At 41.3% G+C, this 15,503-nt stretch overlaps 1 protein-coding gene across 1 annotated transcript in view; it reads right to left on the bottom strand.

Moving 5' to 3' along the window:
- The window catches only part of LOC138966056 (alanine--glyoxylate aminotransferase 2, mitochondrial-like), a 21,924-nt gene extending 6,655 nt beyond the window's left edge, over positions 1–15,269 (bottom strand). Inside the window, exons 1-12 of the mRNA XM_070338150.1 lie at positions 15,026–15,269; positions 14,124–14,221; positions 12,693–12,877; positions 11,880–12,003; positions 10,314–10,408; positions 9,380–9,473; positions 8,777–8,842; positions 8,289–8,420; positions 7,646–7,738; positions 6,818–6,890; positions 3,874–4,022; positions 3,094–3,243 (exon numbers count right to left, since the gene is read on the bottom strand). Coding sequence (XP_070194251.1) covers positions 3,094–3,243; positions 3,874–4,022; positions 6,818–6,890; positions 7,646–7,738; positions 8,289–8,420; positions 8,777–8,842; positions 9,380–9,473; positions 10,314–10,408; positions 11,880–12,003; positions 12,693–12,877; positions 14,124–14,221; positions 15,026–15,068 — 1,302 coding nt within the window. The 5' untranslated portion in view covers positions 15,069–15,269. The remainder of the gene's footprint in view (positions 1–3,093; positions 3,244–3,873; positions 4,023–6,817; positions 6,891–7,645; positions 7,739–8,288; positions 8,421–8,776; positions 8,843–9,379; positions 9,474–10,313; positions 10,409–11,879; positions 12,004–12,692; positions 12,878–14,123; positions 14,222–15,025) is intronic.
- Positions 15,270–15,503: the final 234 nt, after the last annotated feature.

Raw genomic sequence — 15,503 nt, 5'->3', positions numbered from 1 at the left:
CAACAACTGCCCGGCACCTTCTGGGCATGGACTGGATCAGATGCCGGATATCTTGCTGTGGGATGGTGTCCCACTCCTCCTGAAGTGCCTGCAATAGATCGCGGTGATTTGCCGGCGCTTCTTCTCGCCTGCGCACACGTCTGTCCAATTCATCCCAGAGGTGTTCTATCGGGTTCATGTCTGGCGACATGGATGGCCAGGGAAGCACCTGGACATGGTGGTCGGTGAGGAACTGGGTGGTGAGTCGTGCTGTGTGCGGACGAGCGTTGTCCTGCTGGAATATGGCATTCTGGTCAGCCAGAAGAGGAAGGGCGTGTGGGCGCAGAATTTCCTCCACGTATCGCTGGGCAGTTATGCGCCCTTGGACGTGCACCAGGGTGCTCCTTCCAGCGGTATTGATCGCCCCCCACACCATGACGCCTCCACCACCATGAACGGGTGCCTCATCCACACAGTTGGGCGCGTAACGTTCGTTTACTCTCCGGTAGACCCTCCTCCGACCATCATGTCGCTGGAGCAGGAAGTAGGACTCGTCGCTGAACCACACGTGTCTCCAGTGATTCCGGACGGTCCAGCGAAGGTGCTGGTTGCCCCACTGCACTCGGTTCTGGCGATGGCGGCGGGTGAGGACAGCTCCTCTGTCAGGTCTGCGAGCTCTCAAACCAGCTTCATGCAGGCGGTTCCGCACGGTCTGGTCCGATAATCGGTGTGGCCCGGGGAGAGCCTGGACAGAAGATGAGGCCGACAGGAAACGATTCCGGAGGTGACGGAGCCGTATGAAGCGGTCGTGAGCAGCAGTTGTCGCCCTTGGTCTTCCCGCTCGTGGCAAGTCAGCAACGGAGCCAGTGGCTTGAAACCTGACCCACAGTCTACTGATGGTGCTCTGGGACACGTGGAAGTGCCTGGCGATTGCACTTTGACTTTGGCCTGCTTGTAAACGACCCAATGCAATTTGGCGGTCTTCTCTGCTCAATCGGGCCATCTTTCGTCGCTGAATTGTCGTCTGATTTCTTTGTGGCGAACAATCCGCTTTTATGGGTTTTGGAAGACATGGTGAGAGCTCAATATTCCCCGAGTTTCACGAGATTACACTGAAGCATGACGAGTGGTCATGCCAAATGAGCAATTTTGACATTGTAGCCACTGATAACGCATGCATCACGTGCAGAGCTCACTTGTGGCAATGGACGAAAGGTCGACGACCAGATAAACATTTTCTGCAGTTTGGTGCATATCCTTGTAGCCATATAACTAAATTATCCAAATATTACAAGCTATGCGTTTCTTTTTTTGAACAGTATAATTATTATCTTCATTTTAACAGTTTTTGGGAAAAATAACTTTTTTTCGTACACAGAATAATATTGTTCATAATTTTCATGATTCTGTTTTAAAACTTCTACATTTGAAGGGGGCGGTCACGCTTTTTTTTACAAAACGTTTCCGAGTGGTATGTGCACCCTACCCAATTAAAATCTTCACAACAAATCCATTTTAGTTGCAATTTCAAAAAATAAAATATACTGGCTTCTGAAATCCCAAAGAATAGTTCCACATTAATTTTTTTTTTATATCTCAAAAAGTAAAAATTGGTTGGTCCATGCTACTGTCAGTGATCAAGTATAAAGGTACATTACCACATAGGCTTTTTGACATTAACAGTTAACCTGTACTGTATGTAGTGTGACAAGGAGACTACTGCGTCACCCTTCTCAGCAGACTCTGCAGAGTTGTCTGCCGGTGAAGAGCACGGGCAATTTATAATAACTCTATATTTCTTCTACGTCGCCGGCGAGACACCTGTCAATTGTAGAGTTCTGTTTGTGATGGGGTCTGGCTGCTGCCGTCTCCTTGTATGCTCTTGGGAGCTTTTGTTTACCCATACCAGTTTTTGTAGGGCTATTAATTTAGCTCTAAAATCACAACCCTGTTTGACTGTCTTTGCCTCCAAGGGCAATTCTTGTGTTTCGAGCACTCGGTTGCAGTATCTTGGTACAAAACAATGATGGCGCTAGTATTTTTTAAAACCGGTACCCAAACTTTTATTATGCAAACAGTCCAGAAAAAACGGTAGGCTTGTCATTGGAACCAGTAAGAGTCCAACTCAGAGTACTGGTTTAATTTATTGTTATACAAGCGAAAAAAAACGGTTGTTCGAAAAATCAACCGGGAGGCAGCCTATATTTTATCGGTATTTTCTCTTTTCAACCGGTAAAATACCGGTAATTACCGGTTAACGCCAATACTGCAAAAGTCTATACTTACGTTTCCATAGAGCCCTCCCTTGCCAAACAGTACTCCCATGTCCTTTGTGTCCTCCCAAATGGCTGACATGTCCTCCGCTGGTAATGGTTTCCTTGAGGCCTGACAAACAAACCATGAAACGCTTTCTTGAACACGGCATACAAACTCACTGGCATAGATTAAAGATAACACTGATATTTTGTCTGGACAGAGAAGAGCCCTCACAGGTCCAGATGCATTCTACAGATCCAGTACTTATCAGCGTTTGTGTCTTGATCACAAGATAACGTTTTGTGTTGTCAATAATAAATGTTCAAATTACCCACCATTCTTGGTTTTTGATTCTGAATTTTTGGCTCACGTAAGTGTAGCCTATGCGATCGTAACTTTGTCTGTCTGTGCGTGTGTGCGTGTGTGCGTGTGTATGTCTGTGGTAGAAACTTTAACATTTGAAGACGTCACATTATGGCGTAAGAGGGTTAGACGTCACGCGAAGGAATTACTGAAAGTCTCGGTCATTGTTATTTTGAGCGGGCCGAGACTAGTTGGCAGTCGTGTCCCTGTAAGTTACAGGCTACATGCAGACAGACAGATCTAGATCTAGTGTCTCGCTTTCTTGCACAGTGTCACCTATGCTTACTGCGTGTGTGTGTGTGTATGTGTGTGTGTATGTGTGACGGAGTGATTGAGTTTGTGTTACTGTTTGTCGATTTCTTACGTGAGCCTTGAAGGCTTCGCCTCTTGTTGAACGTTGGCAGGCTATCTGTTTTTGGATTTAAACGTTCCAATCTTTCTTGTTTTTTTAACCCCTTGTTAGTAATACTTTTGTCTTGTAGTTTTGGCCCTCACCTTGTCTTTGACCATCTCCACGCCAATCATCAGTCCTTTGCCTCGGACGTCGCCCACCACTTCATACTCATCCCTCAGCTTCACCAGTTCCTCCAGGAAGTAGGTGCCTACGTCTGCGGATATCGCTTGTGTTCCGTCCTCATCAATAACCTGGTCAAAAAGAGTTTCTTGATGATAAATGTTGTTTAACGCCCTCACGGTTAAACCATGAGGGGCATGTTCCCGGGTGTTAAATAAAGAGTTTCTTTCTTATTTCTTTCTTATTTACCTGTTTTTATAGATTATTTTTTTCGTTCAGAAAAAGTGCAACGCATGCCTACAAGAATGAAAACGTGGAGACATGTTAAATCAAATGTATTCATATATATTGGAACACATGATAACGAATATATTTAAGCATGTTCAAGAACAAAATGTTACTTAGAAATGCGAGAAATTGCAGGTTTTACATGTGCATAAAGATGTATTAGCTCAAAGTAAAACCAATAAGAATTTGCTTTTTATTTGAATTTGTTGGAAACTAGGGTTTTAAAGTTTGGAAATTTGCTTTTTGACCACTCACACACACGCACACGCACACACACACACACAGCACAGCATCTACTATTCATCTCATTGATTTCTTATCCACACTGGCATTCATTGTGTGATTTCACTATCCTGTTCTCGCCCCCTTTCTCTCTGGATTCAACCCAGCATCAATTTGTTGACATATCAGCCTTCATTTTTCATGTCTTTTCCACTCAACCACTCTTTATCCTTTCAGCAAGCTCTCCTCACATCGAGCACAGCAGATCCAACAGCCGACGCCACAGGGTTCCCGCCAAAAGTGTTGAAGTGCAGAGCTTTACCCATGACCGCTGCGATCTCTGGCGTTGTGACCACTGCGCCCATCGGATAGCCGTTGCCCATTCCTTTTGCCATTGTCACTGAGGCAAATAAAACCATATGTCATTGTCACTGAGCCAAATAAAATCTTGTCATTGTAACTGAGCCAAATAAAATCATATGCCATTGTCACTGAGCCAAATAAAATCATATGCCATTGTCACTGAACCTGGTAAAATCATATGCCATTGTCACTGAGCCAAATAAAATCATATGCCATTACTGAGCCAAATAAAATCTTTTGTCATCATTTTCACGAGTTTTCATTCACAAACACCTGGTAAATAAATCTCATGTTCCCCATGCAATAACTCGAGGTGGTGAATGGGTTTGAGCTTTCATGTGAAACGTGGATTGTCAAAGTAAAGGCCAATCAGGCTGATTGTTTGATGTGTGGAACCATCGTGGCTTTGGATTTGTGTTTCAGAGGACAACGATTGTAAGCATTCACTCTCAAAGACCCAATCAATGTTGATAATTACCGCGGCGACTCATGGTCAATTTGCAACTTATCTCTGTAATCGCAAAATCCACAACGAAAAGTTATAAACACTTAAAAGAAAAGAAATATGCTCAACACTTACTGAATTCACAGGTATGATCGCAGCTCTGTACATTTTCAGACTGGAAGAAAAGCGTCAACAAGCTACGTTTGACGTCACATACAAGTTTGACGTGTTATCTCGTGCTACTGTGACGATGCTTTGTGGCCCGGAGTTGGATTCTAAAAATTCGTCTCCCTGTGGGTTATTGTGCATTTTGTTGCACAACCAAAATGATGACAAAAACGATGTTTGGTAGCTTGTTGTCAGACCAGCACTTTGTTGTTGGTCCTCGGGGAGCATATCGCCTTTTGTCTCATATTTATCAACCGCGGCCTTCTGCCTTGGTCGATAAAGATGAAACAAAAGACGATATGGTCCCCTTGGACCAACAAAAAAGCTGGTCTGTCAACAAGCCACCAAACATCTTATAATGTCATTGTCACTGAGCCAAATAAAATCATATGCCATTGTAACTGAACCAAGTAAAATCATATACCATTGTCACTGAGCCAAATAAAATCATGTCATTGTTACTGAGCCAAATAAAATCAATTGTCATCATTTTCACGAGTTTTCATTCACAAACACCTGGGAAATAAATCTCATGTTCCCCATGCAATAACTCGAGGTGGTGAATGGGTTTGAGCTTTCAGGTGAAACGCGGATTGTCAAAGTAAAAGCCTATCAGGCTGATTGATGTGTGGAACCATCGCGGCTTTGGATTTGTGTTTCCGAGGACAACGATTGTAAGCATTCACTCTCAAAGACCCAATCAATGTTGATAATTACCGCGGCGACTCATGATCAATTTGCAACTTATCTCTGTAATCGCAAAATCCACAACGAAAAATCATAAACACTTAAAAGAAAAGAAATATGCTCAACACTTACTGAACTCACAGGTATGATCGCAGCTCTGTACATTTTCATACAAGTTTGACGTGATATCTCGTGCTACTGTGACGATGCTTTGTGGCCCAGAGTTGGATTCTAAAAATTCGTCTCCCTGTGGGTTATTGTGCATTTTGTTGCACAACCAAAATGATGACAAAAACGATGTTTGGTGGCTTGTTGTCAGACAAGCATTTTGTTGTTGGTCCTCGGGGAGCATATCGCCTTTTGTCTCATATTTATCAACCGCGGCCTTCGGCCTTGGTCGATAAAGATGAAACAAAAGACGATATGGTCCCCTTGGACCAACAAAAAAGCTGGTCTGTCAACAAGCCACCAAACATCTTATAATGTTATTGCCACTGAGCCAAATAAAATCATATGCCATTGTCACTGAGCCAAATAAAATCATATTTCATTGTAACTGAGCCAAATAAAATTGTTACTGAGCCAAGTAAAATCATATGCCATTGTCACTGAGCCAAATAAAATCATACGCCATTGTCACTGAGCCAAATAAAATCATATGCCATTGTCACTGAGCCAAATAAAATCATATGCAATGCTCACTGAGCCAAATAAAATCATGACATAGTCACTGAGCCAAATAAAATCATATGCCATTGTTCCTGAGCCAAATAAAATGATATGCCGTTGTCACTGAAGCAAAAACAATCATATGTAATCGTCACTGAGCAAAATGAAATGATAATGATATGCAATTGTCATTGAACCAAATAAAATAACACTGTACTGTCAACTGATTCAAACCTGCAACCCAAGGATTGTTCAAATGAATATATGATTGCCACTAATCATCGCTGCCAATGTTGATCCTTTGAGGAGAATACCAAGAAGTAACATTTCCTGGGAAAATGTAAATGCAACTTGTATCTTGCATGGTTTTCATGATCAAAAAGCCACAGACAGTATAAAATCATATGCCCAATAACAGGAATAAGACCAACTCTTTTTGCTGTAATAAAATTCCACTTTTAAAGTCCTGTGATAACCTATTCCTCCTCTAATGAAAGTATAAACATTGTCAGCTAAGACAAGGAATTCACTGGTTTTGTGTGGCACAGTGGCACGAAACAGGTAACTGCAAAAAAAATCATCAGAAAGCCTTTCCAATGGCTGCAATTCCAAATTCAAATAACCATATACTACAGTGGATCACCCCTTTTGAAGACCCCCTCTTTTTCACACCCTAATATTCACAATTTTCTGTTGCTAAGTTTTGTAAGTTTACGTCCCTCCTAATACCTGATTCTCTCAGACTTTTAGGGGTCTTCACTTAAAAGTGAGTTCCACTGCTGTACGCTACATCAAAAACATCAAGGTTTATTACCTACACAGTTTTTGAGCATTCACAAAAAAGTAGTTGCAATCTCACTCACCCATATCTGGCACAACACCTGCGGCTTCAAAACCCCAGTAGTGACTGCCAAGCCGTCCAAATCCTGTCTGCACCTGAAAAGTTAAAAGACATACCGTTATATATGCGAGTTTCAATGACGAGAGAGAACTTAATTTTTCATTGATACCATAAAATACAAAAGTAAGCTTTGGTAATACCAACTTAGCCCAGGTTGTTGTTGTTTTATTTGTTATTGTGGTTTTGTAGGTTTTTGTGGCCTTTTTTGTGTGTACCAGAAGACAGTTTCTCCCCTTCTAAAGCTATATGCACTTTCAGTATTTTGTTTGTTTGTTTGTTTGTTTGCTTAACGCCCAGCCGACCACGAAGAGCCATATCAGGGCGGTGCTGCTTTGACATATAACGTGCGCCACACACAAGACAGAAGTCGCAGCACAGGCTTCATGTCTCACCCAGTCACATTATTCTGACACCGGACCAACCAGTCCTAGCACTAACCTCATAATGCCAGATGCCAGGCGAAGCAGCCACTAGATTGCCAATTTTAAAATCTTAGGTTATGACCCGGCCGGGGTTTGAACCCACGACCTCCCAATCACAGGGCGGACGCCTTACCACTAGGCCAACCGTGCCAGTTTACTTTCAGTATGAACATCCATATTCATAGTAAACTTACTCATTGAGATCACTCACCATACATGCAAACAAAAACGCTAAACAAAACACGTTTACAACACAACAGCAAAGAACTGAAGAAGAACAAAGATAAACTTGCTCACAAAACCAACACTAAGCACCACACCTCTGGCTGAAAACTGAGTAAATTAGAGCAATGTAAAATGTTTCTCACTTCATCCGAGATGCAGACCCCTCCGCGTGCTCGCACCAGTTCATAGGCTTTCTTCAGGTAATCTTTAGGCAGCTGCACAGCTCCCCCCACACCCTGTACACAGACACACACACCATTTCCAGTACATTCAAACAAACAAACAAACAAACACATGGAAGAAAGACCACTAATTGTGCACATGCACCATGTGAAAAAAAATGTCTACCCCTTTTAGGACCTAAAAACAAGAGGAAGAATTGTGAGTTTTAAAATAGGGGTAAAATTACAGAGTTTATGGACAGAAAATCTGTGTAAATAGGGTCATAAAAGGGAGGGAGCCTTGGGTTCCATTTCATATCCAATGTTATGACATAAGACATTTGTAAAAAAATTTTTTTTTAAAGTCCAGTTTGCTGATAAACCATTCAAACTAAATGTTAAAGGTGTTGGTTGATTTCAACCAAATATTTTGCTTTTATCACAAAGAATAATACATTTAAGACTATAAGACTTTCTTCACGAAATACGCACCAAGGTAAAACTACCCATCACAGCCGAATGGTAAATGTAGACACAAGTACAACACAATCTGCTATGACAAGATGGATCTATTATTATAATTACATTCCAAACAAACGAAAGCCAAACAACAGTTTTCTCGAACCTGAATAGACTCAGCAAAGAAAGCCCCACACTTGTCTTTGGGCAAGGAATGCTTGAGTACGTCGTCCAGCTGATCGACATAGTTATCACATGCCTGACAAGTACCCTCTGGGCAGTCGCATGGCCTGATGGTCTGCGTTAGAAAGTCAACATATAACACAGAAATATAAACTTGAGACAATGAAGATAATGCTGTAAGAAAACTCCTGTTAAAAAAATGGCTCAAATATAAGACTTATAGAGAGTCAGAAAAGAACCATGTAAAATAACATTAATGGCACTCTGTAAAACTCTTTCATTGGGTAATTAATTCCAGGTATGCTACTCTACACAAGCACGCACACACACACGCACACATGCACACACACACAAAGTGTCAAATTCTCACATGCATTCCCCCTCCCCCCATAAAAACCACAACAAAAAGAACAAACACACCACTCACACACACACACACACACACACACACACACACACACACACACTCACCTGTCCAGGTGAGTCTCTGCAGTGAGCACCTCCCCAGGGTCCTCGGAACACGTCTGGGTTCATTGCCTGTAATTAGAGATAAAAATGTACACTTATCTATTTCATCAAACAATTGAATTGCACTCAAAATGATCAAAACAAGGAAAGAAGAAAAATAACAAACCTGCCTGAAAACAATGATACTACAGATGAGCAGTCACACTGCCCCTTGTTTGTCTGTTTTTGTTAGTTTTGTGTTTGTCTGCATATCAGTTTGTTTGTTTATTTTTTTGCCATTCATTTATTTTATTCTGGAAATATCAGTGTATTTTTTCTGTTGACAAAGAATTCATTTATACTGCAAAATAGTGTTCACATCCAGTAATTATCTCCATCCCCCATCCTTTGTGATGTCTTGGAAGACAAGATAAAATAAGATAAGATAAGATAAAATTAATGTACAATGAAAATGAACATTTAAAGTTTTCTTTTCTTTTCTTATCGTATCTTATCTGTCTTCTTCCCTTCCATCATCGTCAACATTATCTTCATAGCAATCATCATCATCATTCACCTTTACTACCTGCCACCACTGTCATAATCAGCGATAATCCCACATATTACCTGCTGAATTCCAAAGCCTGTGGGTGTGTTGTAGCGCCATGAAGAGATGGCTGTCACTCCCATCATGTAAGGGCTGGCACCATGGTAACCGTTTCTGAAATTCAAAAGCAATAACAGGTAAGTTATGTTATAAAGCACGTGTTTTCCAAGGTTCTTTGTACCAAAAAGAAGTTTAAAACAGTCCTTGTTGCTAATCCTTTTCTGTTTCATAGAGCTATACCAATTGTTTGTTTGTTCGTTCATGGGCTGAAACTCCCACGGCTTTTACGTGTATGACCGTTTTTACCCCGCCATTTAGGCAGCCATACGCCGCTTTCGGAGGAAGCATGCTGGGTATTTTCGTGTTTCTATAACCCACCGAACTCTGACAAGGATTACAGGATCTTTTTTGTGCGCACTTGGTCTTGTGCGGACACCGAGTAGAGTCTGCACAGAAAGTTGACTCTGAGAAATAAATCTCTCGCCGAACGTGGGGACGAACTCACGCTGACAGCGGCCAACTGGATACAAATCCAGCGCGCTACCGACTGAGCTACATCCCCGCCCAGCTATACCAATAATGCACACCGTTTCTGAAATTCAAAAGCAATAACAGGTTAGTTATGTTTTAAAACACGTGTTTCCCACTTATGTAAAACATTGACTCAGATCATCACTGTTAAGACACTCCTGTAATATTTAGCTTGAGCATCAATACATACCGACATGCAAAGGCCTTGTATGTTTTGTGGATTACAGTGAATACCCCCCCCCCCCCCCCTTTTTAAGACCCCCTAATTTAAGACCTCCTTCCTTTTTCAGATTTTTTGTTTATAACCTGTGTAAATGTACCCCCGTTTTAAGACTCCCTCCTGTTTTAGACCTGAATTTCTCACATTTGTTGGAGGTCTTAAAAGGCGGGCCCCCTTGTAATAGATCGCCAAAATGTCACTACCTGAGTGAGACAGCATCAAAGACACCTGTGTAGAGACGTGCCATGAAGAGGGCAAGGTCATTAGCCTCTGACCCACTATTAGTCAGGTACACAATCTGGGGGGAAAGGTGGAAGTAAGATGTATGAACACAAAGTATACCAACACATCTCTATAGCCTTTACTTTTATTCAAACACAAAGTCTACCAACCTATTTCTATAGCCTTTACTTTTGTTCAAACACAAAGTCTACCAACCTATTTCTATAGCCTTTACTTTTATTCAAACACAAAGTATACCAACCTATTTCTATAGCCTTTACTTTTGTTCAAACACAACCTATTTCTATAGCCTTTACTTTTGTTCAAACACAAAGTATACCAACAGGGATCGCGCTAGGATTTTTCAAATTGCGTACGGCTTATGCCGAGAGCACGTCACCTCATTTTGTTTTATCCAAAACAGACTTTAGATTTGAACTCGCGCGCTTGTGCTATGTTTGATCCAGAACAGATTAGAGATTCTAAACTCGCGCGCGTGTGCTATAGTCTGATTCAGTATTGGGATGTGCTGCTGAGCATGCCGTTTTGAATAGAAGTTGTTTTGCGTACGCGTTACGCATAAGCGCCGGGAAAATGCGTGGGCGGATTTTAAAACGCGTCAAATACGCAAAAAACATGCGTTAACGCGATCCCTGATACCAACCTATATATATTTCTATAGCCTTTACTTTTGTTCAAACACAAAGTATACCAACCTATTTCTATAGCCTTTACTTTTGTTCAAACACAAAGTATACCAACCTATTTCTATAGCCTTTACTTTTGTTCAAACACAAAGTATACCAACCTATTTCTATATCCTTTACTTTTGTTCAAACACAAAGTATACCAACAAATGTGTATAGCCTTTACGTTTAATCAAACAAAAAGTAAATTACCAACCTATTTCTATAGCCTTTACTTTTGTTCAAACACAAAGTATACCAACCTATTTCTATAGCCTTTACTTTTGTTCAAACACAAAGTATACCAACCTATTTCTATAGCCTTTACTTTTGTTCAAACACAAAGTATACCAACCTATTTCTATAGCCTTTACTTTTGTTCAAACACAAAGAATACCAACCTATTTCTATAGCTTTTACTTTTGTTCAAACACAAAGTATACCAACAAATGTGTATAGCCTTTACGTTTAATCAAACACAAAGTAAATTACCAACCTATTTCTATAGCCTTTACTTTTATTCAATGTTATATCTAACAAATTAGACCTCACATCCAATAAACGGAAACTGCATTATTATTCGTCTTCAGTGTTCAACAGTGGTGTGGAGCATAGTCTAAAGCCTTAGTGATGTTATGACGTGGCATGTTCAGCCAAGGACTTCAACAGTTCCCCGCAGCTTTTTTAAACAGATTTTTATTTAGTGACGCATATATACATTTATACACCATGTGAATTACTTCATCTATTGTATGTGACCAAAAGTTTAGCATAAATCAGTGACTTCTGTTCATCTCATGTGTACCTTTATTCAGACAGAAAAAGTGTTTTCATGTGTCATGTCTCAGCTGCAGGTTTCACCTTGAGTTTTCCAGGTAGTTTTGAGGTCAGCTTCTCTGCATAGTCATGGATCTGGGGGTGGAGATAAATGTTGGTGGTATGCCACAGTTTTCGCATCTGCTCTTCCGCTGCGGCAGTTACTTTCCTGTCAAAACAAAAGTATCTAATGTACAAACGTGGATACCAACCCCCCCCCCCCCCCCCCCCCCCCCCCTCCATCACAATCTTGTCACATTGCGAATGGCTTGAAACAAGACTGAGTGTCTGTTGGTCGGTGTCCGTTGGTCGGTCGATAGCATGGGACCAGAAATAATAAGCAATCGACTCCCGATCTGCACTTAAATAAGCTTAATTTAAATAGTTAAATTGCGTGCACGTGTGCCGGGATTCGAAAGCAGTGTTACTTCAGTACTTCACTTTTTCTTGAGAGATAGGACAGGTTTGCTTTCTTTGCTCTTCTTGTTATCTTTAGAGGAGGGATGACGGGGGGGGGGGGGGGGGGGGGGGGGGGGGGCCGGGTCAAAGATGAGCCGCATTGGTAGTGCGTCTTTTGACCATTAAAGGGGCAATAGAAGGTGTGAAGGAAAAAAGTGTATTTACACTTATCTCGAGTAAACCACAGGACAACCGGGCGTTCAAAGCCCTTTCTTTCATTTCAAGGATATTTGTGTTGGTGGTGTATGCAACTGTTACAGACAAAAGTTTTTGTTAATTCAGAGTGACGGAGGTTAACATACTGTACTATACACGAATAAACAATGACTCATCATCTACTAGAAAAAAGTCCCTATAACACACACACACGCACGCATGCACACACGGCTCCCTACTCACGGATGACAGTGTCCCACACTGACAGTAACGATGCCAGCAAAGAGGTCAAGATAACGCTTCCCAGAGGTGTCCCAAAGGTACTGCATGTGGCCCTGGTGCACATACACTGGATCCTTGTAAAACGTCAGCAGCCCGGGGATCAAGTTATCTTTCCTGATCTTCAGGATTTCTTCTTTGCTCTTGCCCTAAGAGAACAAATAAAATGGTAAAAACCAAAATCAACAGATTTGTACTCACCATTACAAAGCAGCACACATGTCAATTTTTTTTTGTCTGTGAAAGCTTAGACCCCAGCAAAACCTGCTTCGCCAAAATGCGTCTGCTCGTGCGTAGCCGTGTGACCAGTTGCTGCATTCAAGTTCATCGGCGATTGCCATTTTTGAAACAAATGATACGATTCAATCGCAATAGTGTGACTCTAGCTTAAATCATTATCTAGAGCTAGAGATATTTCATTTTTCTGTACAAAAAATATGGCATGACCCATTACTGATAAGACACATGCTCCATTTCTTTTGGACGATAAGGTCTTTGTCGGATGTCCACACCTGAAGTGATACAAATGTAAGCCACACTGCATGACTAATTCATAGCATAAAAGCATGTGCAATCAATCCGATGATTGTGATAGCAACAGATTGTGCGGATGTTTAATGTGTTCCCACCTGGGCCAATTCGGCCGTTACTGAGCCGGTAAATCAGAAACACATAAACTACAATGAGTGACAGCTGGAATATATATCAAGTCTTCTTCCATTACACTTTACACGACTGCAATCATTGGTGACTTTTCTGCCATATGTCAAGAGACCATGTGACTGTTTGAACCTATCCTTCACTGGACACCAGTAGTGAATGAGCTGTAGGGAAACTGCATGAACGGGCAAGAAAACACGTGCAACATACAACATACTCTACAAGGCTCACAGGTGAAAACTCAGGTAAAAAATATCACCTCAGAGTCTCAAAAATACCTGTATACCCTCCAGCCAATGGCTCGCAGGAATGCAGGCAGTTGCTTCTCAGTAATGTGAGGCATGGGTCAGTAATCAAAAATTAATCTGACTGGAAACCGAATGAAAGGTCTCTATGATACACAACCAGACCGACACTGATGTAACATACACACAACTTTATCCCGAAGAACAAATTCTGCAATCAATCCAGGTTGTCCTTGAACAAAACAAAAGCACATCCCACCTCATGGATGGTCGGTCTCCTTCAGTAAGTGTACATGTTCAGTAATTATTTGTTTGCTTGTTATCTTTAACGTCTTCTGTAATTTTTTCTTAAAACGCAGCAACATTCAGACAAGCACACGAGAGAGGTACAGCCTCTACAGACATTATGAACAGAAAATATTAAAAACTCTGGTCTCTAAAGGGGGAGGGGTCTCAAAATAGGAGGGGGGAGGTCCAATGTACAACTTACTTTATGCACTTGAGGCTTGAAGTCACAAGGAGGCATTTCTGGCAGACTGTTTGTTGATGCAGCATGTGGGGCTGCTGTGCTCTTGTACCGACATGATGCTGAAACACATTATACATATATATATATGTTTCACACAGATATCCAACCGCATAAACTTGAGGTAAACACGTTTTCCAATCTCTTTTAACCCGGCTCTAACTAACGACCCTTGGTGTCCTCAACAGGCCTGACAAATCTCTTAAATCACATTAAAAAAGATTAATTTGTAACAACTCATGCTAAATAATTTTATCCCCCTGAAAGTGAAACCTGTCACTCAATGTTTGAAATAACAACATGATTACATCTGACCATCTTTTAAGGTGTGGATCAAACAAGATATTCTTCTAGAAGAATTAAGAAATGGAAACCAGAATTAAATGACTTTGAAAAATTAATTTAACACTCCCCCCTTTTAATATTTTGTTTCTCTCTTAGACTTTTTGTTCACAAACTTAGTAAATTAACCCCAAATTTAACATACTCTCCCTATTAGTAGTGTTAGGATCTGATTTTCCCAGATTTGTGGAGATCTTTATGGAGGGGGTTCTGCTTGAGTAGAGAATTGTTCTGTTGCAGTTTTTGTTTGAGTTGAGCTTCAAATGTACACATTTCCCCCCACTTCTCGTACCACTGTACAGTAAGCTTGCTGAAGTTGCAGAGTGTTCTGCACAATGGATTGACCTACTTTTGGCAAATATCTGTACATTTGAAGCTCAACGCAAACAAAAACTGCAACAGAACAGTACGTCTCTACTCAACCAGTATCTAGACTAATGCAGTATGACTGTATGGTACAAACACCACACACTCCTATCAGTAGTACAGCACATCTGATCTGGCTCTAATTCGATTGGGCCTACCTTGCCTCCAAAGTTTTCCAACCGAGTTCCGCAAGCTTGCCATGCTTTCTCAATGAAAACAGTGACACGCCTAAAAAGATACTGATTATCAGCGACAACAGAAGTGCACAGATTTAGGATGTCCGATTTTGTCCAGTTTCGTTGTCTGTGCCTGACCTCTGACTACTACTGCCTGTACTGTCGCTATCATAAAAGTGGGCTTAATAGATAAGCCAAAATGTCAACAGCCCTCACGCGTGTTGAATAGGATGCGTTAACTTGCAGCGATTTTTATCATGAACAACGATCGCGCAGGGAAATCTGTAGAGCCTAGTATAGTCACTACTTTTGGTGTGGCCTCCCAGGGACCTATATTTATATTAATATAGGTCTATGGGCCTCCATAGCATAATAGTTTCTTCAACACTTTTGTTAGCCGAAAATTCTTCTTCCTTTTTTCATAACATGAAAAGCGCTGAAGTTGTTACACACGTCGGAA

This window comes from Littorina saxatilis, linkage group LG1, assembly GCF_037325665.1.
Source record: "Littorina saxatilis isolate snail1 linkage group LG1, US_GU_Lsax_2.0, whole genome shotgun sequence".
NCBI classification, from domain to species: domain Eukaryota; kingdom Metazoa; phylum Mollusca; class Gastropoda; order Littorinimorpha; family Littorinidae; genus Littorina; species Littorina saxatilis.
Note: the sequence above shows the minus strand (reverse complement) of the source record. Positions and strands in the feature narration are given on the sequence as shown.